The following is a 22,789-nucleotide window of genomic DNA, read 5'->3' on the forward strand; positions in this document are numbered from 1 at the left end:
GAACTAATAGTGAGATCAATTATTTTCTTGGAAAAAGAACTGTTCATTTTGTATTATAAGTACTTATATTTATATACCATATGACTTTTCAATGTTTTTTTATCGGTAGCCAATTTACACCAGTTTAGTTTTAAATACATTACTTGTCGTTGAGCAATAGAAGAAAACAGGATTCTTGATAGAAAAATAAATCAACATTAAGTTTTTTTGATTATATTTTTATGTCTCACATTTTTTTATTATAATTTTCAGTTAACAATTATTGATACAGATTCGTGGAAATTCAATCTTTGTTGTTACAATGTCGGTTAATATCGAAACAAAAGTTTCTTGCCATGTCCGAATTCCAGCTCCGTTGCTGCCGCAATTTATCTGGAATTACAAAAAAAAAATATTTTTATTATTATATAAATAAATCGCTCAATGGTCTGTTAGATTATAGGTATAAACTGTTTATACCAACTGTTACTGATGATGATTAAAGTAATTTGTGCGTAATCATGGTTTGTTAAGCGTTTTTATTTCCATGGAACTAAAACGAAAAGACACCATCACTGTCTCAAAGGTGATTAATTTTTGGCAAAGGTCTCCAGGATGGGGGATTTTGCAACCCTCCAAAACCTGTGTTAAAGAACTATGAGGCACATTGCAATGAACGTGATTACGAGTGTGTTAGTTATTTTATTCCTTTTTTACACACATATTATTTACTTCGCACAGTCACTAGTATATTGTGTTCGAAATATATAGTATTAGACTATATCATAATATAGGGGTCTCTCTCCATATTGCTTCCATTCTATTAATAAGAATAAGACATACTTATTAACTTACATTTCGTCCTAAAACTTGTGTAATATGATTGCTGGGACTATAAACCATCCTGATGTTAGCTCCAGTTGTACCTCGCAGATTTGCTGACACAGTTATGTTTTGACTAAGGATGTCTTTTTCAATCTAAAATAGACATGGAACTGTTACTAATGTATCACGTTTATAAAATCAATTCTCAGATTAAACAGCAGTGGACCATGAAGATGATAATTAAAACGATATATTTTTACTACCCAAAGTTACGGCCCAGCTACATTAATCTCGGTCACTTAGACCGGTGTGTATTTCCTATATCTATTCATATTGTAAGCGTAGGTACTGTATGGTCAGTATATAAATAAATGTAACCCATTAATGTCCCACTGCTGGGCTAGGGTCTCCTCCCATAATGAGGGAGGGGTTAGGCCTTGAGTCCACCACGCTGGCCAAGTGCGGGTTGGGGACTTTGCATGCCCTCAATAAATGTATTCAACAAATTTTAGGCATGCAAGGTTTCCTCATGATGTTTTCCTTCACCGTTGGAGCATGTGATAATTATTTCTAATACACATAACTTCGAAAAGTCATTGGTGTGTTGCCTCGGGTTCGAGCCTGCAACCACTTGCGTGTGAAGTGTCAACTTATAAGTACCATTCGGCTATCACTGCTGTAGTTACATAAAAATACTAACAACAAACATCCAGTCCGCGTTGTTGCAGAGAATTTCTCCAGTATACCGTTGTTCACCAATGCCTTCCAGATTCGCCAAGACATCATATCCGAAGTTGACATTTCGGAAATTTAGAACTCCTGACACCGTTCCTCTGGGGTATACCACTCCACCTTCTGTACGTCTTCCAACCGAGTTACCAACGTTGCTTACGTCTAACTTCTGGATTGAGACTAGAAAACCATTTGTGTAGTTCACTGAGCCCTTTACAGCTAAGTCGGCGACAAGCAGACTGAAAAGATAGAAATTCGATGATAGTGATGATGCGTGAAAAACAACGCGTTTATAATATAATATACATAATTACCTCATGACAGCTCATGGTCAAGTTATTCCAAACTAAGTAAAGCTTGTACTATGTTAAGAATACAACGCATAAACATTTTTACTTTTATGCTAAATGTAGATAAATTTTCATATAAACTCATAGCAGATTAATAAAATTTATTTGTCTTGGGTGGGATTCGAACCCATCATACGCGCCAGTTATTGACAAAGACGAAAACCTTAAGGCAGCATTAGAGCAGCTGTACAATTCTTCTGCCATCCTACCTTCCATCGTAAATACAGCAGCGGAATAAATCTTTACAAAATAAAATAATATCATGGAACAACTTACTCTACATTCTGATTAATATCGGACAACTTCAGAGAACTCCATTCTCTTCGTTCCAGCTCGTAGGCGAACTCTTGTATGACATTTGTAAAGTATCCGACACCATCAACCAACTTCGCACGCGTCACTGAAAAGTTATACAAAAAAATATTTATTTATTAGTCGATATGGTTAGTACCGATAGCCTATTACTTTATTATTAGCCTGGCGAGGTGAGGATGTTTAAGCGAATCCTGACAATACGAGCTTTATTTTTTCTTTTTTTTACCCCATATCTGTCCCAGTGCAGGGCAAGGGTCTACTCCCAAACGAGGGGGAGAGGTTCGGCCTTGAGTCCACCAAGTGCGTGGACTTATAGCATTAAAAATATACAATGTCTTGTTCTAACAGTGAGAAAAAACATCGTGAAGAAACCTTCTTTGTTCTAACCAGTGCATAGTACCTAACCCGCAAGTTGACAAAGTTGTCTCCAGGCGGAACCCTTCTAACATTCCGAGAGAATATCAAATCTAGCAGTGAAACAGTTATGGTTTTAGTTCTCTATATTATATTAATGTCTTATATCAGTAGAAAATTAGTAAATTCATCATACACTTACCCCATTGATCAGCAGTCAATTGTGCCGTAACTTTAGCTAAGCAAAAACAAAACACCAATATAAATCTCAACATTTTGAGTCCGGTAAAACACGCGAAGATTATAAATAATTGCAATTATGTAAAAGCAAAGAATTAATTTCGTAAACGATAAGATAGTATAATGAGATTGATTATATTGATAAATTACATGCAATGTGATGTCTATAAGTGTATGAGATTGGAGATTGTTCGTCTCGGTGATTGAACTGATATCGAACTGGTCACCTTGGATAAGGTATCAAAGGTCATCAATGACTTTAGAAGATCAGTGTATAATATCACGCGTGTTTCACCAGAAGGTGTAGATAGAGCTGTATGTAATACCCAAGTTGCACTGTTAATACTATTGTGCCATGCCATAGCCTATTGCCATATACCAGGCACGTTGCTATAAGTATTCCAAGTTTTATATAAACTAATTCAACATCATTATCAACCTAGCCTTTCTTCCAACTATGTTTGAGTTTGCTCACAGTCTGAATGCTGAATACCAGTATTTTATGTGAAGCGTCTGCCTATTTTACCGACCTAGACTACGAAGCCAGCTTCCTATCGGACCTCCACAAACCAGAAATTAGTAAGACACACAGCGGCAGTCTTTCAGTTTCCTTATGAACCTTGTACTTTAAATCTCAAGTCACATTAGTTTACACAAAATGAAACAAAGATAAGGTTCTATTGATAGTTTTATTATTATCAGTTCATCCCTTTAAGCCACTAAAGCACAGTCGAAGCATATATCGGGGAACGGAACCTCCTTGGCTGCTACATACGCTATAGGCTGTAATATGTCTTCCCAAGCTTTGATCGCGGCCGATGACATGGTTGGGTCGAACTGTAAAATACAAGAAATACAAAATTTTCATCTCTGTTCGTCCTATCTATAGAAGAACGAAGGAAATATAGTCAAATAACTTGGTAGAGAGCCTTATTCCCAAGGAGGGTGGACGACAGGCAGATGGCTGCTCGTAAAAATACCACCACATCTTTCTTCAGCATGTTTTTGAGAACGAAAACATGTTGTGCCGACCCTTTTTAACGTGGGATATGGACAAGACAAGACTAAATTGAGAGCCTTGGTAAGCACGATTTATATAAATTTTAGTTTATAATTCTTTGTATTTCCAAAATTAAGTAGTTGTATCAAACAGGCCATCGCCAACTGCATCGGGTCACTGTAGTTATAAATTCTGAATTCTAGGGAATGACTTAGTTTAGCTCTAATTTTTTAGTTTTACGCATACTTAGGTACTCTTAACCGCTCTGATAACTCAGAGGGATGGTTGATGCAACACGATTGCTGTTCGGTTAATCTCGACAAGAGATGAAGATCTATTTACCTCTACTATAGCAGCACGAAAAAAAATAGCATATACAATTACCAGCGTAGTGAAGGCATCCGATGCATGGTCCATGGGCGAGAAACTTGGGAGATTCCTATTGATTGGCACCTCCCCAATCACTGTCACGGTCATGTCGTCGCCGTCAACCAGTTTTACTATCTGAAATAAATGGTATCAACGAATGTATTTCATTATTAGTATATGCAGATCGAATCTTATAAGCGTGTCTATCTGTTCAGCTACGATATATCCCTTTTCATAAAATATTGCAAGGATATAGTCGTACACATTAACAAAGACGACCTTAACAATACCTACCCAGGTTTTGTTTTTTAAGTCTCTAACTGAAAAAGAAAATGGAACTTTAAAGATTAGTCCAAGAAGTAAAATATTTTTATGTGATTAATAAAATAGAAATTACCTAAAAACAGAGACAAGTATTTACCTGCCATAACGGGTTAAAAATAAAAATATGTACTTACATTAAACCTGAACGTAACAGTATTGTGGATATGAGTAGCAGTGTAATATCGGTCGCCATCTTTCAATTCAGCATGCACATTGTACCCTATAGTCACATTATGCAGTCTCAAAGTCCCTCGGACCAGCGCCTGAGCTTTCTGTTCACTGTTCAACAAGACCTGCTGCCCTACAGAGTCTCTTAAAATATCCACTCCCTGGACAGAAGCGAGGAAACCATCTTTGTAATGAATATCCCCTTTCGCCACCCAGTCTATGATAATTTGACTGAAAATAAAAATGACTTGTTAAGAACTGTATTTATTTTTGTTATTACTAATAACAAAAATAAATAAAAGAAGGTAAAAAACGTACAGAAATAGTACCTCGATTCTCTACCACTATCGACTACCGACAACCGGCTAGCTATCGAAATTTTGACATTTAGAATGTACTGCTAAAATGTTTCCTACGACACCCGTCAGAGGCGCTGATCAGATTTTCATACAAAATTTCTCGATGACAGTTCGGTTGTCGGTAGTCGATAGTAGTAGAGAATCCAGGCAAGGCATGTACATTTTTTTACTTGTCTTGCACCCTAAGCTTCGTGATCGGCATGCGCATAAACTTATTTAAAAAATGACTGAAAGAATAGGCTTTTGGATTTTCTGAATTTGTTATTTTTTTCTGTTATAGAAAGCGAGTGATATGGGAAAACTTACCAATGACTTTTTAAAGTTGTGTGCATTACAAATAAATGTAACTTTCTTTTGACAGGAAAAGACGACAAAAGCCGTTTTCCCATGGCGTGAAGCAATTGCGAAAGATCACCATTTGCTGCACCTGCTTTTCCTTGATTCAGGAATGAAAGCTAACACGCATTTTACTTTCAAATGCCTAACTTTTCGGTGCAGGTTACATTACATTAGCCGTGGTCGTGGAATTGTTTTATGCATATATCTCTACTAGCTGACCCGCGCAACTTCGCTTGTGCCACATAAGAGAGAATGTGTCATAATTTTCTCCGTTTTTGTAACATTTTTCACTGGTACTCTGCTCCTATTGGTCGTAGCGTGATGATATATAGCCTATAGCCTTTCTCAATAAATAGGCTATCTAACACTGAAATATTTTTTCGAATCGGACCAGTAGATCCCGAGATTAGCGCGTTTAAACAAACAAACTCTTCAGCTTTGTAATATTAGTATAGATTATAATATTAGTATAGATTACTGCAGAATAGTGAAACTTACTCAATCGGAACAGTGACATCAGGCACTTTAAGATTACACCAAGGCTTGTCTTCTAGACTATTGACTATCTTGTTGATAACAGGTACGATGTAACCTGCAGGTTCTAGGACTTGGACCCGCGTGACTGTAAATAGAAACACACATAATAACACATCGATCGATCTCGATCCATCTCGGTCTGTTGGTTAAGCAACCCTTATCGCGGTCATTCCATAGATGGGTCACCGCATAGCGGTATTTAAAATGAGCGTCTCCCTAGTTCGGAGGATACGTTCTAAATGTCGGTCCCAGTTGTAGTCCATTAACATAACAGTTCCGAACGGGCGGCTTTAACTACTTTGGCATTAGGCTTGACCACTAACCGTACGATAAAAAGGCAAGAAATATTCTCAAGTGAATAGTTAATGATATGATTTCGATCTAAGCTTGGCTTGTTTTAGTCTCCCAATGCCGATCTATGGCCTTTCTCATTTTTCTTCAAAATAGCGGCTTCGACGGCAAATCCTGTATGTGTATTACGTATGTCAGTTAACAACAAGTTTAAATTGATGGTCAATATTAAGCATATAGCTGCTTTGACGTAACGTGTTAATTGCTAGAATCTAAGTGAGAAAACAATGTACAACATAGTTGCTTTCACATAGTTGTCGACTGAGATACATAAAAACCCACGAGACTGGTAAAACTTACCTACATTGGCTGTATTACACAAAACGTAACTCACAAAAAGTAAAATTAAAACACATTGCAACTTCATTTTCAATCTTTCAAAATACAAAGAAATTAATTAATTCATCAACACAGCCATATGAATAATATCACTGAATTATTTTAGGTAATATTGATAACTTGTCAAGAGATATCAATGATAAATGATTATTTCATTAAGGTGCGTAAACATTTGCAATTAGCATTTATTTACAACATGAGCTACAACCGCAAAAAAGTATAATTTTCGGAATAAGAAAAATCGCTCTTTTGGTGACTGGTCTTATTCACGCAAAATTTCATCAAAATTTGTTCACCCGTTTAGCCGTAAAGCCTCCATGTACAGACAAACAAACTATAGCATTTATAATGAACAGTTTTATCAGTAACATCCGGCAAAAAATAGGCTCTTAAAACCGTTTTCTAGTTGACATCTTTATATATATAATTCTTCTGTACGTGTGTATGTCACTGAACTTCTCTTAAACGACTGGACCGATTTTGATGAATTTTTTTGTGTGTGTTTAAGGGGATTTGAGAATGGTTTAGATTCACAATTTTGCCCGCTGGACAAAGTTATTTTATTTAATTTTTATGGCAAAACAACGTTTGCGAGGTCAGCTAGTAATTATATATTTTGCTTGATGATTGATGAGAGTGATGAGAGCTTGGTGACGCTCAGCTCAACGCTAAGGTTGCTTTGCGTAACTAGCTAACATTTTTAATTAATTAACCTTTTGCCACAAGATGGTCGGCGGCAACGGGGAAGGCCCAAACGGAGATGGCGGGACGACTTCGACGCGTTTCTGGAAGGTTGGCCGGAAGCAGCAAGCGACCGAGGGGACTGGAAGTCTAGGGGAGAGGCCTTTGCTCAGCAGTGGGACACAGAAATAGGCTAGATAAAATAAACCTTTTAGTAGCCGTATAATAAACGTAATCAAGCAATACATTTAAAACGGGACTAAATAAAGGCGATCCATTCAGATTATTCTGTCAAATTCTTCAGTCCCTCTTCCAAACTGTCACATGTCACATTTGGGCTCAGGTCAGCTGTCAAAATGTGTCGATTCCCGTGAACCTCTGTCAAGTAAACCGTGTTAAGTTAGAAGTTGGATCAAGTTATAAACTTGGTCATAACTTGGTGTTTATTTCCCTCAGGGTTAAGTAGGTGTCGCGGTATGTGTAGATTGTATCGTCTTGAGTTGAATTTGTTTGATTATGTACGGAATCTTTTGTCTTTGAAATTGATTGTGCGTTATAATTAAAACTGTTTAAAAGTTTAGTTGGCTCTAAAGTTTCTTTATAATAAGATTAAGAAGCAATAAAATATCACACTTTTTTTTTAAATTCTACATTAGCAGGTGTCCTGCGCAACTTTGTTCGTGTACAAAAATACATATTTGATAAAATTGCATTATCAAAACTACGTTGAGCGTCGTTACTTTCATTAAATTTTAATGATGCTGATTAAGTCGTTACGTCAGAGCATCAACGTATTTACACAGTGGCTATCATGATAGCACTTTGTCTGACCCGGGAATCGGACCCGGGTCTTCGAGAGCAGCAGTCGTAAATCGAATAAAAAGTATGAACGTTTTGAGAACCAAGTTACTCCCAGCGCCTATGATTTAAACCAAACAGTCTGTCACACCTGAGCCACTCGGAATTCTAATGAAGTTTTTGTTAACCCGCCCTGATGGAAGGACTTAAACGTCGGTAATACCTTCTAAGATTTTAATCGTTTCGTTTTAATTGAGTTGTTTGTTTGGCTATTTGGGGATACGTGTAACATTTGCGTGTAATTATGGAAAATAAAAGATTTAGAAGACAAAGTTTCTGTTTGACCCCGCGTCTTCAACAATTTTCATGCTGAATTGCATCAAAATCGGTTTGACAGTTTTGCTGAAAAGCGGAATAGACGTACTCATTTAGCATTTTTTATAAATATATTCTCTGCATTAAATTTCATCGCCCACCGGTGCAACGACGGACAATCTATTAAAAAAATAAATCTCAAATAATAATATCGTTTTCTAATTTCCAAATTACCATTGCAATTTATTTACCACTTTCAAAACAATTTCTCTTGCATTCTCCTCCATTTTATTATTATGAGGCAATTAAAATTTTATTCCCTCATCAATGAAACGTCCCCAAAAGTTTGGAACCTCCCATTTTGCTGTAGCATATAATAAAATCAGAAATCAACGGCCTAAACAAGCAATGTCCCTACACTTATCGTCACAAATTAAATGCTTGACTATAACATTTTAATGTTTTTAATTTAGGGCTTGTTTTCCAGTGAAATAGGATAAAATATACGCTATGTATAGCTTCAGAAAGTACAACATTTTTTTTTTAATCTTTGAAATATTTAGCTGAGGCTCCAAAACTTTATAATCAACATTTTTTTAATGAAGCAAACTATTCTTTTTTAAAGTATAGTAAATAAAACAAAAACGAGATTGGTTAATCCTTAGGAATCGCGATGGAATAGTCGTGAGATCTAAAGTCTCAGATTTCCTACAAAGATTACTTGAAGGTCAGCTTACAACTACGTTAGTGTTGCTTGCAAACATCAAGTAAACCAAAGTAAAATGTATGTTCAGGCTAGTTTCTGTAATGTACAATACGATTGCTTGCATTTTGCTTTTACAAACAAAAAAGCCATAGAATGATGTTGAGCAATATGCCTCTTGGCACCAAAATAACGTCAGTTGCCATATAACAGTCCAACTTAATGGGCCTAAGGGCTATTGATTCATTAATGAATCAGTTATACCAATCGATATTTTATCTCCCAATACTGTAGTTTCAGCTTTATAAGTATTTCTCTACAAGTACATGTTTACTACTTATTTTTACGAGCGTTTAAAAAGCTCTATAAGGCGCTTGGAATACAAATTGATGATATAAAACAGTGGGCGGTGGATGTGTTGATGTGAATTGAAAATGTTTTCACTAAAACAGCGTTTAGTGAATTGAAATTTGTGCGTTTTGATAGCTTTAGTGTGTTTTAAGAAGAGTTTTACTGGTTATTTGATTAGTTAATTGAAGTTTACGATTTTCTTGAAAAAGGTTATATGTTTTACTTATCCTATTTCTTTTTGTGTTGTTTTGCTGTTGAACCAAAGTAATGAAGATGTCAAGTAATGACTCCATTTGTACTAAGATTTTCTGTTGTCAAATATTTTTTGGAAAAAAAGCTGAAGCTGAAGCTGAAGACCACGCTAATGTGAGTTTCAGCTGGTTTTCAATGCATTGACATGCCTCAAAATCCTACGTATTCCTTAATAACTCAATATACAGGGTGTGGCGTAAATAATGGATAATCCTTTACCAGCGGATGGGCGACCACCCAACTGATCTAAATATCAAAATTTACCTCTGGCACAAGTATCATAGTTTTTGAGATTTTGGCCATTTTGTGTGTTTTTTAAAAAAGCGATTTACGCTCGTTCTTTTTGATGCTGTGATCACAATTTAAGGCTTTTTTTAAATCCGTTTTTTGCAAATAAATCCTGAATAGATGTGCTATTGAATCTACAATCTTGTTTTGTTGTTACTACTTGTTTTTTATTTAAATTATGCATTCAAAGTTGAATTTTATAATCTTTCACAACTTTTGTGCAACTTTGAGCACTTGTGGTGGAAAAAAAATGTATGGTGGCTTTACTGCCCACGCCATAAATAATTTTTAAATTTTATTAGAATTCTAAATTGGTATAACATGCAGCATTAATACCGATTATTGTCAACATATTACAACGAACTTAAATTATTAACACTTTTGCCGGTCGACTAATTTTATTTTATCAGCGCGTTTAAGCTAAGTTTGCTTTCAAATATTCACGTCTATAGGGTTATTACACTATTAAAGATTATTTAGATGATAAAAAAGCTTGGAACTGTGCTGCTTCTACCAAGTCTATTTCAAAATAATGTATTACAATTTGATGAAAAATGATTGTTTTGTCAACAGAGTAGTTTTCTTTAGATTTCTAATTATCTTTATTATTTAAATAGTATTTATGTTTTGTATTTCTTTTTTTTTTCAACACTGCACACAAGTGCTCAAAGTTGCACAAAAGTGTTGAAAAATTATAAAATTTAACTTTGAATGCATAGTTTAAATAAAAGACAAGTAGTAATAACAAAACAAGATATTAGGTTCCATAGCACATCAATTTAGGATTTATTTGCAAAAAATATTGGCCATTATGTGTGTTTAAGAAAGCGATTTACTCTCGTACTTTTTGGTGCTGTGATCACAAATTGACACTTTTTTTAAATCTGTGTTTTGCAATTAAATCCTGAATAGATGTGCTATTGAATCTAGAACGCGCTAAGCGTGAAAAAATTAAATTAGTCGACCGGCAAAAGTGTTAATAATTTAAGTTCTTTGTAATATTTTGACAATAGTCGGTATTAATGCTGCATGTTATACCAATTTAGAATTCTAATAAAATTTAGAAATTATTTATGGCGTGGGCAGTAAAGCCACCATACATTTTTTTTCCACCACAAGTGCTCAAAGTTGCACAAATGTTGTGAAAGATTATAAAATTCAACTTTGAATGCATAATTTAAATAAAAAATAAGTAGTAATAACAAAACAAGATTTTAGATTCAATAGCACATCTATTCAGGATTTATTTGCAAAAAACGGATTTAAAAAAAGCCTTAAATTGTGATCACAGCATTTAAGAGAACGAGCTTAAATCGCTTTCTTAAATAACACACAAAATGGCCAAAATCTCAAAAACTATGATACTTGTGCCAGAGGTAAATTTTGATATTTAGATCAGTTGGGTTGTCGCCCATCCGCTGGTAAAGGATTATCCATTATTTACGCCACACCCTGTATAATTATGTAATTGACAAGTAATTTGTTCCAATTCCTAGAGCATAATTATAATTTTATATTAACTTTACCCGATATTTTTCTTTTTATTATTTACATCTTCAAATAAAACTGTTAACGAGTTTCACTTAAAACGTTTGCTCTTATAAAAAGGTGCCATAATAATATTATACTTTGCATTTTAAAAGGGTGCTTAACATAATACACTGACCCTTCCACGTCAATTGGTACACTGTCGACCAAAATGAGAGGCGATTTATTGCACCAATCGACTGACGAGATTTTTCCATGGAAAATTGATTAGAAAAACTAACTTCTTTACTCGGAACTAACGAGTAACGAGCTTTTAACTTAAAATAACGCTTGGAAAAATAGTACCTTAGGAATACGCTAGGAACAATGATTTTTTTATACAAAACTAGCTGACCCGCGCAACTTCGCTTGCGTCACCTAAGAGAATGGGTCAAAATTTTCCCCGTTTTTGTAACATTTTTTGTTGCTACTCCGCTCCTAATGACCGTAGCGTGATGTTATATAGCCTATAGCCTTCCTCGATAAATGGACTATCTAACACTGAAAGAATTTTTCAAATCGGACCAGTAGTTCCTGAGATTATCGCGTTCAAACAAACAAACAAACAAACAAACAAACAAACTCTTCAGCTTTATTATATTATATAGTATAGATTAGTATAGATTTCTTGAGAGTTTAACGGCTGTCATTGTCAGTAATAGAAAATCGCTTCTTAGAACTTCTAGCGTACCTTCTTAATTAGAAGAATATAATCGCTTGTTATTTGAAAGATAGTGCAAAATTATGAGGATAATCTTAAATTACCGAAGTCTAGTATTTTTATATCTATCCATTCAGACCACTACCACTAACTGTACTAAATTTTTTGTACATCACAATAGAGTACACTCTATATCTCGTACGAACAAAACAAACTCGTTCAAACTGTGAATATGAAAAAACAAAAAGGTCTCTTCACTGTTTCCCATATATTTGGTCGACAGTATACTATAACGGTGCCAAAAGCCTAACCGGTGACTGTACCGTGATTTATACGGGTCAACGTGAAAATTTTGACGTTGAAAAAGGACCTTTAGAAAAATTGCGCGTAACGCTCAAATGTGTGGATACTGGATATAAATAATATTTTGTTTGTTCCAATAAGTTCGAGATGAAGATTAAGGGCCGAAGAGTTTGCTGAAATGCTGAAATACAATTGAATATACTGTCACATTTTCAATAGCATCTTTACCAATAAAAACAGTGAATTTTCTTCTGTATATTATCTGGGAAGTAGTGTTACAATTACTGTGTATTGTTTGCTGCTGAATAGCAATCCGTAGTTTTACATCTTCTTACAAAAAGTAAGATTGACAATGTGACTGTAGGTATAAATATTTTTCTGATGCTGGCTGTCTGCTAATTAGTCACAGCTATTATAAGTTACTTCTTATACTAGGATATATTTATCGATTGTAATTGATGCTATATCATCTTCAGCAGTTTTTTATCACCAAAAAGCTGCTAAACTAATGTTGTTAAAATTTTGGACGAATATTTAAATTTAGCCTATACTCAAGTAGGTGTAGGTAAACTGAATAGATTTGAATTTGGACACAATATTTGCTTATTCTTTTTTATAAATTTCGAGCAGAAACCCAGTAAACCACATTTATTTCAAACTCAAACAATCACAGCCTAAATAAAAGCCGTATCTTCGTCAGAATGACCACACATTGACTAGGCCACAGATGCACAATGATGGCCCCAAGCATTGTCCATGAATATTGATGCCTAACTCACTGTGGACTAAATTCCGGTCCAATCGTCACTTTAACTCGTAGTGGAGTAAACTGTATTATAACTGGCGCCTATTTGATTTTAGCACTCTCGGTTAAGTATCGACTAACTTATCAGATGGAACTTTGGTAGTTTTTTTCATATTATATTTGCCGTCCAGTTATCTATTGGATAAGTTATACAGGACTCATATGTAAGCCGTGAAACTGGCCCTTAACTAAACAATACTGTTTTTTTTTGTCATAGCCTGCTGCCAAATCTCTCTATCCGTACATAATCAACTATATAAATGAAAAAGCGTTAGCGAAAAACTTGAATAACACTCAATTTTAAGTTACACCAGTTATTTATTATTTTGATTTGCATTATTTAAATACTTTTGAGCATTACTTAAAATTGAGTGTCGTTTACTCTCCGCCGTAAGTTTGTCTGAAGTATATCTTTCTAGTGCGTCTTCTCCCGTTTTTAACTACTCATACGCACATTCATAAAATAGGGGTAAACCACGACAAACACTTCGAAAACAACCTAGTATGTGTATGAAAAGGTAATGAAAAAAATACATCATTACTTCCCATTTCATTCTCATTCAGAGGCTTACAAGCGTGATATTTTAAGCAGCTGATTTTCATTCAATATTAAATGAAACTGCATTTATTGCAAAGTAGTTATGAACATATTAAGAACGTGAAGCCTTTGATGCCTTGAAACAGCGGTTGTAAACCATTTCGTCTTGGAAACCATTCTATTTTTTTTTTGCAACATCGACAACCTTGAGAATATTATGAAAAAAATAAGGAACCGTCTTTCTTTTCTCAAAGCCATACTTTGTGGAATGCTGAAGAAACCTAAGTATGTGTGACCTGTCGAAAGATGACGATGAAGACTGTTTCCACAATTCAGAAGCATAATAGATCAAATTAACTAAAACTGATAAATAGGACGTGAACGACAAATAAAATTTGGAAATAAAAATTGTTACAGAAAAATGAGAGACAATATTTTGAAGGCTAAATTGGATTTCAAGTTAAGAATTTATCATGAAATAATAAATTATTGGAGGACTTAACAGCCACCAGGTTTAATCATCAATTTCATCTGTATGTTTAGAACTAACCACACTGTAGTTCGTGGTCTACAGTTTGAGCTCCGCAGCCTTAAAGACTACTTTTCATTAAGGCACTGGAAAACTTTTTCTTAATAAAACATTAATGTTTTTTTTTCTTGAGTGCCGGCTGCACTTGCTCTCTTTGAAACGAGGGGAGAACTGTTTAACCTGTATGTATGTTTTTTAATTGAAGAGTGTTTGCGTAGAAAGGGTAAAATGTTAATTGGTCGTTTGTTTTGTATTATTTTACCTGTTACTGTCTTTGCCACGAGATTTGGTATGTGAAAGGGGTCTGTGGTGCAAAGAGATTTAAAAGTCGTTCAAAAGATATCGCTGGTTCGATATAAATGTTTTGATGATCCTTTTCCTTCAAGTCCTTAAGATTGGTATTAATATTGGTTATTAGTTATAGTGTAATTCTGACTTAGTAGCAGTATATAGTTTACTTCACGGTCCAAGTGAGTGATTTTCTAAGAGACTTATTGCTTTCACAAACTAAAAGGTGTTTTGTTTTGGATTCGAACACAAACTTGTCTAAATTGCTTGACCCTTTGGATTTAATGCCCATAGAATATCTTACGAAGGCAGAAAAGGCGAATTGAATTTAGAGGCTGATGGATTTTTTGTTGTACTAAAAGCATCTCTTATGAAGAATATTATGAAAGATTAATCTTGCTTGGTTAGAATTAAAATAACAATCGGCAAAAAATAGGTAACCTTAAATAATAAATGGACATAGGTGGCCTACTAACTAGCCTTCCAAAAACCAGTACCTAGACTAGACATTTTCTGAGTTTAGACTTTTCGATTATAAATAATTATTTTTGCCGAAAATAATGAGTCCAACTTACCAAAACTCCTGCAGCATAAAGCAATTACGCCTAATGGTCTCAGTCATCCATCTAACCCCTCAGAAATTCAGAAAACACTAGGAGTAGTGCGAAGTGAAATAAAATAAAAGCTAGCGGAGTTGGTGCAATGCGAACGTCTAGACGCCCCTGACATCTGCTGCGAAAGTTTCTGAGGGAGCCAGTTAAGGGTGCTGGATTTGACACTGATATTTACAAGATTTTTGCTTATTTCTTTCCTAAAAAAGATATCAAAACAAATTAGAGATGCGTTTTAAAATGTGAGTGTTAACAATTCGGTTTTTCGAGTTAACTAGCGAACTTAAAGTTAACTAGAGACTTTGTCTCCCTTCAAGAATCGTTTTGAAGATCTCGAGAAAATGCATTGCTGGTTTTTCCAACATCTTTAGAACAAGTGATAATTTCGTATTGTCTGTCTAAAATTCTAATAAAAGTCTTTGTGTTGGGACCTCGAGCAGCTCCACCAAAGTAGGAGCATATTTCCACACACGGTTTCCATTGCTTCTAATACAAATAATACTAAATATAATTATATTTCCTACAATGACGTACATACTAAATTTTAGTATAACTAGCATCTATTTCTTCGTCCTCATCACGAACATCCCCGCCACCACGGGCATTCAATAACTAATAAATATTCACACAGCACGACAGAGCGACTTTTAATTGAAACGCGCCGATTATCCGCATATTCGGCTCACTGTCGCATATTCATCACGATTTTAATAAAGCCCCCGATATCCCACTCTGTTTTCTGTCTGCTATAAAGCTTTTAAAATGCTGTACATTTTTAAACAAAGGGACGGGAAGTAGAGGTTTAATCATCGATGTTTAATAAATAATTATAATATTTATATTATGAACACTAATCTATATGATAAGTTATATATTAAAATATTGTGTTTATTATAATAGCAATCTATTTAAATGAAAAAGTGCTATGTAGAACGTGTTATTTTGAGACTATCAGAATGGACATTGTGTGTCTACGCAGTTTTAAATATTGAGTTTCAAACCTTTAATCTTCATATCATGTTAAGTTGTGGATCGATTTTTTGATTCTAAGATTACATTTTTTGAGAAATAATTACTTTATGTGTTTTGCGGATTATGTTTGGAGTACTTAGTCAATTATCTCAAAACTGTTTCCCAAGTAAAGAAAAATGATGATGAAAATATTGCACGTGTCTCAAATAACATTTAAGTAACAAAATTGTATCACGTAAAACTTCTTCTTCTTATAAGAAGAAGAAGACGTAAAACTGAAATATCGTTATATTATGGACAAGCAGGAAATAAATAGGTTTACATAGTAAAACGTATACTTGCTTCCCCTCATCTCAAACTACCCCTCATATGACAAAGCGCTATAATATAAGATTTAATTTTCAATAAACTTTTCTTTGAACCCTTAACCAATACCCTTTGAGCACAACTTCGAAACGGTTTTAATATCGAGAATTCAACGAAATTAATATACCTTGTACAGAATTAATAAGAAATTGATTAGACCTGACATTATTAAATAAGGCAGGTGATATTGTATAACATAATATTATTAATATAAAAGTAGATTTCCCTCGTGTCGCTTGAATTATAAAATTAAAATTGAGTATGTTAGAGTCCCCTTGCGGTTTGAAGTGAATTTGCTACGTTTTATAAATTCTTGTATAAATATTGTGGATGGTTGGTACTCGTACTTGTCTCCCGCTTTTTGACTTGAAAATTGTTTTTGTAACATGTATTGTACTTAAATACGATATTACGGTTGTGATTCTTGAGGGATTTGTTTCACATTTCACTAGAACTCAAATTATTTTTTTAATTACACATAGCCCAAAAATACGTTTTAGGTAGATATTTTTTTAGTAAATTTTACATAATATATTATGTTTTATTTTAATTTTAACTTAGCTATGGGTTTGGAATAATAACTATCACATTTTTTTTAAAGACGTGCATAATAATAAGCTCTTTGGTCTCTGCCTACTCTTATAATAAAAAGGCTTCATATTATGTTGTAAATTAATTTTATTTAGATAATAATGAATTGTGCATAGTTATAATAATTCAAGTAATTTCTAAATGAGTTCTATATAAGACCCTTAGCCACGCAATAACACATTTCCATAATAAAGTAAAATACCTAAAAATACTAAAGCAATTCATCAATAAACCCAATAAACTCGTGAAACCCAACAATTACCCATAATAATTTCAAATTACATGGTTGACAATGATCATGAAAAAAGGTCGCATACTCCGGCGGCCATCTTTGTTGTATTTGACAGTTGATTAAATTGAAAGGTATTCGAGTGCTATTGGGCCCTCAATCAGGGACCATTGTGTATTGGTATTATTTAATTTTGAAAAGCCATTGTTATTATGATTTCTGTGTGAAGTGTTTGGTAATAATTGGATTATTTTTCGAGTGGGGTTTTTGAATTAAGTGTGCTAGTTTTTTATAAAGTTAACTTGGTTTTTGTGGGTTTAGTTAACAGAGTGATTGTTTGTAAGCGGTGCTATAAAATATTAAGATAATAATATGACAATATTTATTTGACGTAGGTATATGTGTTTTTTAAATTCATAAAGCGTAATAGTAGATGTATTTTTTACAAATACATATTATGTTGGCTTAGTTGTGTTGAACCTGCAAATTAAGACATATTATTATGAAACCAGCTCTTACTTTTACAAAAAAACATTAAGCCAAGCTTTTGCTTTCTACACCAGCACAAAGCAACCCAAAAAATAACCCCCAAAAACACAATTTTAATCTAAAAATGCCCCCTGAAAATTAAATTAACCTTCCACAGGCGAGCGTCTGTTAAAAATGCTTTTCTCAAGGCGCTATTTCCGAAGTGTTTAATCCTTATCTGTAATAGTATTCGGTAAACAACATTAAACAATGTTTACCGCCCGGCGTCGCTTCATGGCGCAGATTACGAGGGTAGCAGATTAAAAAGAATACAGCACGCCCCTTGTGCGACGGTTGGTGAGTTTGTTCCGTTTAGAACTTTGACGCATAGAGGGGAACTATTTTATGTTTTCTTTTTCTGTTAGAGAGGTTAAGCTAATGGTCATATTTTCAAGCTTTTGTATTCCAGGTTGCAAGAGATTGAACATATCCAGCGTCGGGTCTCAGAAACAATGATAGAGGTGTCGAAATTTTTCACCTAAGATTAAATTATTGTGGCCTGTGAGGATCACAGTTCTAAGCTCTGTAGAGGACCAAGACCGAAGGAGTAAGTGCTAAAACATAGGAGTCAAATACTAAAGTAAACGTGTTATGTTATTGATTCATGGTATTTTCATAATGCGTTCTTGAACTTAAACTATGAGAAAATTCAAACTAAATTCTCATCCATTGAAAATTTTGTTTAGAAGAAAGTGTAAAACTATTTCACTTTCTTAACCTAAAGTCCCAAATGAAACAACCCCCAGTCTTAAGGGGCGATACGATCGAAGGTGCCAGGGGTGTTTTAATAAACGGAAAACTGATTTATAGCAACCAAATAGGAATTTTCCGGTGGCATACCGCTATGTTGTGATATTGATAATTGCACAGTCATCCGAACTAACGTTTTGGGGGAAAGAAAACGATTTTTTAAAGAGATTTATGATCCAAAAGTTTTAAAAAGAATTTTTAGATAAACTTTGACTTTTCGTGTCGTATTTTGGTTCAAAATAATTTGGTGGGAACACTTTAATTTTTATTTTAATGAGAATTAAAATTTTGAGCGATTTTCAAATTGATTATATTCAGGCATTCTACGAACATTATATTTTTATAATAGAAAGACACATTTGTTATCAACTAGTTTGTCTGTGATAATCTATTTTACTGTGAAAAAGGGTTTTATCGGAAAATGAGGAAGAGCACATTTAACTGATTTAAAACAACATATAACACTTAACAAACTTACTATAGCACTGACAAATATATATCTATTATACATTTTTTTTAGAATTTATCAATGTATAATGTATATCTACCTAATTTAAATTGTAAAACGCATTCCAGTGATTTTCTCGTACGCAGTTTCTATGTATACTGAATACGAATATGCAGCCAGCTATACACGGCGGAACGTCTCGACCGAGTTTGCATTGCGATTGCGATACGCTGCAGGAATGCACTACAGTCACTACCACCTACAGGGTGGCGTAAATACTGAGATTGTTTTACGAACGTTTTATTCGAAGAGGACGGTAATCACTGCATTGTTTGACTGTTTAAACCATTAAGCAATTTTCGTGGTCCCAGAAGAAGTAAAAAAATCAACTCTGACATAACACAACAAAGATTTTTTAGAGTATAAAATATGTCATTGTTCAACTGTGAAAGACGCGTCACGATGAAACCTTTTATTTCATTGAAACTCTGTGAATATTTTGAAGTTAAGTACTCGCAATTTAAGAAAATTTGTGTTTACTGAATAAACTAAAATCAGGAAGAAAAATCACATGAAACAATGCAACATGCAAAGGACATAGGTTAATTTTGTATATGATTCTAACGACTGTAAACACGGGATAAAGCTTGTACGATAAAATAAGATTTTTGCGACTGAAACCATGGGTTATAACCAGTACGATATAATCATAACAGGAAAACAATAACAAGTCAATATACCTGTTACCATTCTAACCCACAAACCAAATTGATTTCGGTTACAATTCCAAGTAGCGAGACAAACGTTGTATTATTGGAATATTAATTAAATGCTTGGATTCCCATGAAACAGGTGTGACGTCATAGCTAAGTGATCCGTAATGTTAATATACCAAGTTATGACATTGAACTACTTTGATTGTAATTGGCAGTCAATAAATGTTTTGGTTTTCAGGTTAGATGGAAGTATTCTGTTGCTTTTTCGAACGCAAGATTTTTAAGCCCGAAATACCTTTTCAATTCTTGCATATTTTATGTAATAATGTAATTCGCTACTGCATCAAAACCTTAACCTATGTCTTTTCCCGAAGTTCAGTAACAGAATTCCATCGTTTGTTGTTTCCGGACATTCATTCAAGGCGTTCAGAGCATCACCATCGTCGTCAATGAATGCAGGTTGTTTTCATAGTTCTTGAGTATACATTGAGTCAAACCAAATATACTAAGACCAGCCCTAGCCCGCGATTGCGTTCGCGACAAAAGATTGTCCAGCGTAAAAGGAAGTAAGATTTTATTCAATTTTAAATCTTCACGCACCCTGTATACCAGAAGGAAGTACATCTGTATTGGATGTCGAACGACGCAGCTTCAGATGACGGCGGCGCATACCGATCGTGTTTGATGACGTCACTTCCTACTATCACGTAATTAACTGACGATATCAACTAGGGTTATGTTTTGTACTATAAAAACTAAGCTTAGTGTTTGGTTAAAATATTTTAAAGGATTAGTTGGATTTTGAGACCTGGAACTTAATTTTATATAGTCTGTACTGTTAAAGACCGAGAGATTGATATTTAAAATTTACTGCCAAAATAGTTCTTACCCGGTATAGGCGCTAAACAGATCTTCGTGTAAAATTTCTCGATAGCTAGCCGGTTGTCGGTAGTCGATAGTAGTAGAAAATCGAGCTATTGGAGCAGCAAAATAATACATACATAAAATCACACCATTTTTCCATGGAGGTAGGCATAGTCCAAGACCAATGAGCGCCACATACGATCCTTACAAACTTGACATTCGTATTATTGTCATACACTACCGCCAGTTACGAGTACTACATACCAGGAACTACTATGTTTTACATGTTATTAAACAGTGCGTATGTTTCAATTATATTATTTACAATGGCTAATGCAGCATTAGGATGGCATTTGGGGCAATAACAGCGAATTCTCATAATAATGTAATTTGATTATACTTGATTTTCCCGTAAAACATAATAATATTTTGAAAACAAATGCATATACTTAGTGCTGAAGATATCTTGTTAAATGTCTGGATTAGTTGAATTGAGACAAAACGATTAATAAGATAGGAGAAGAATAAAAAAATTAAACATTACTTGATAATCGAGGACTTCCACGACGTTGAATCTGAAAATTTTCACCAATAACGCAATACAAAGGAAAAATACAAAAGAAAATCTATTATTAACTTACAATAACATAGACAGCGAGATACAGAGTATCAAAACACGATTCCCATGGGACTTGTGACTTCGACGTTTATAAATTGACGCGACTTCTCTCCGTCACCTGGGTTGCGGAACACAAGTATACATTCATAGTCTTTGCTGAACGATTTTGAATCGTATGAGTGGGTATTAAGGTGTATTTTATGTTCAAATGTTTGGTGTTAAATTTGTTCTTTGTGTGTTTCATATTTAGAAAGTTTTTAGTTGAAGATTTTTGAGATTTGAAGGTATTATGAAGACTAGATGTTTGAGTTAAAAAACAGCTCTTGTAAGGGTCTCTTGAGTACTTTTTAATACTGGTTATAGAGTCATTATATAATTAATTCTAAGTCTTTAATGTAGGTAACCTAATAATTGTTGAATTATGTCCATAATATTTTTGTAAACCAATAATAATACGTTCGTTACTCGTTTTACATATACATACATTATGTTTGTGTCCGACGTTAATAGAATTGAAAATTCTTTGAATTATTCTTCGTATCCTGTTATTAAAAAGGGTGTAGAGGTATAGTGCAATTCGTCCCCTTCCCAAACCAATAATAGGTACCAATATTTTTCTTTTTGATTATCGGTAACTACTTCCCCTAACAGTGAACCCGGCTGTAGAGTTTATCATACCTGTAAAAAATGAAGTGCAAAATATTTTGGGTAAGCACCCCGTTGGGAATTTGGGCAAAAATTTCAATAGCACGTGCATCATTCGGAATCGTTCAAATATTTGCACAAGGCGAGGGGAGACTGCTTCGGAGGTGTCAGTCACACCGTGTGTGGTGACACAAGAGATAAGCAATGGCGATATATTAGGTCGGGGAAAAAGTCTTTTCGCATTATAGTATGTATGAACTTGTAATAAAATCTTTTCTCTACACAAAAATGCTCGATATTTGGATACTTCACGCGCTCACTGAAAGAAACCTAATGAGCCGTGTACTCATTTGTGATTCTTGAAGCCAAAGAGATTTTATTACAAGTTCATACATACTTTAATGCGAAAAGACTTTTCCCCGACCTAATATTTAAGAACGGTATATTATTATGCATTAGACTTTGATTAAGGCTAAAGTCGTTTTATAAGTAGTGGGTAATCGTATGAAACTTTTTTATGTTTCTGCTGAAACTACTACCTCAATTCAGTAAAAGTAGGAGAACAAGAATTCAGTAACAGATAACTAGTCCTTTGAAAAAGTGATATAAATCTCCGTGTTGGTAAATCAGACAATCATTCAACTCTGGTAATTTAATGTTATTATTGATACCATTAGTGGTTTCTACTTAATCATGATGAGTTCCATACCATGTTTCTGACATTCGTCTCAAGGAAGCTGCTTACATACATCGCGATGTCTTATAAACTAGACCAACCACAAACCGGCACTTGGACAGGGGTTAATATTGGTAGAAAAATGTAAGGTTTA

The 22,789-nt window shown here is 34.2% G+C and overlaps 2 protein-coding genes across 2 annotated transcripts; both read right to left on the bottom strand.

The window, feature by feature from the left end:
- Window positions 1–197: 197 nt before the first annotated feature.
- Window positions 198–2,908, bottom strand: LOC142981173 (uncharacterized). Its single transcript, XM_076126881.1, has 5 exons — window positions 2,758–2,908; window positions 2,163–2,286; window positions 1,505–1,775; window positions 835–957; window positions 198–372 (listed from the first exon to the last, which is right to left on the bottom strand). The coding sequence occupies exons 1-5, from the start codon at window positions 2,828–2,830 to the stop codon at window positions 253–255; spliced, it is 711 nt and encodes a 236-aa protein (XP_075982996.1). The 5' UTR covers window positions 2,831–2,908; the 3' UTR covers window positions 198–252.
- Window positions 2,909–3,470: 562 nt separating this feature from the next.
- On the bottom strand, window positions 3,471–6,684 carry LOC142981116 (uncharacterized). Its single transcript, XM_076126800.1, has 5 exons — window positions 6,543–6,684; window positions 5,853–5,976; window positions 4,623–4,887; window positions 4,180–4,299; window positions 3,471–3,632 (listed from the first exon to the last, which is right to left on the bottom strand). Exons 1-5 carry the CDS (start codon window positions 6,607–6,609, stop codon window positions 3,507–3,509), a joined length of 702 nt encoding a protein of 233 aa, XP_075982915.1. The 5' UTR covers window positions 6,610–6,684; the 3' UTR covers window positions 3,471–3,506.
- Between the last annotated feature and the right edge of the window lie 16,105 nt (window positions 6,685–22,789).

Source organism: Anticarsia gemmatalis, chromosome 19, assembly GCF_050436995.1.
Source record: "Anticarsia gemmatalis isolate Benzon Research Colony breed Stoneville strain chromosome 19, ilAntGemm2 primary, whole genome shotgun sequence".
NCBI classification, from domain to species: domain Eukaryota; kingdom Metazoa; phylum Arthropoda; class Insecta; order Lepidoptera; family Erebidae; genus Anticarsia; species Anticarsia gemmatalis.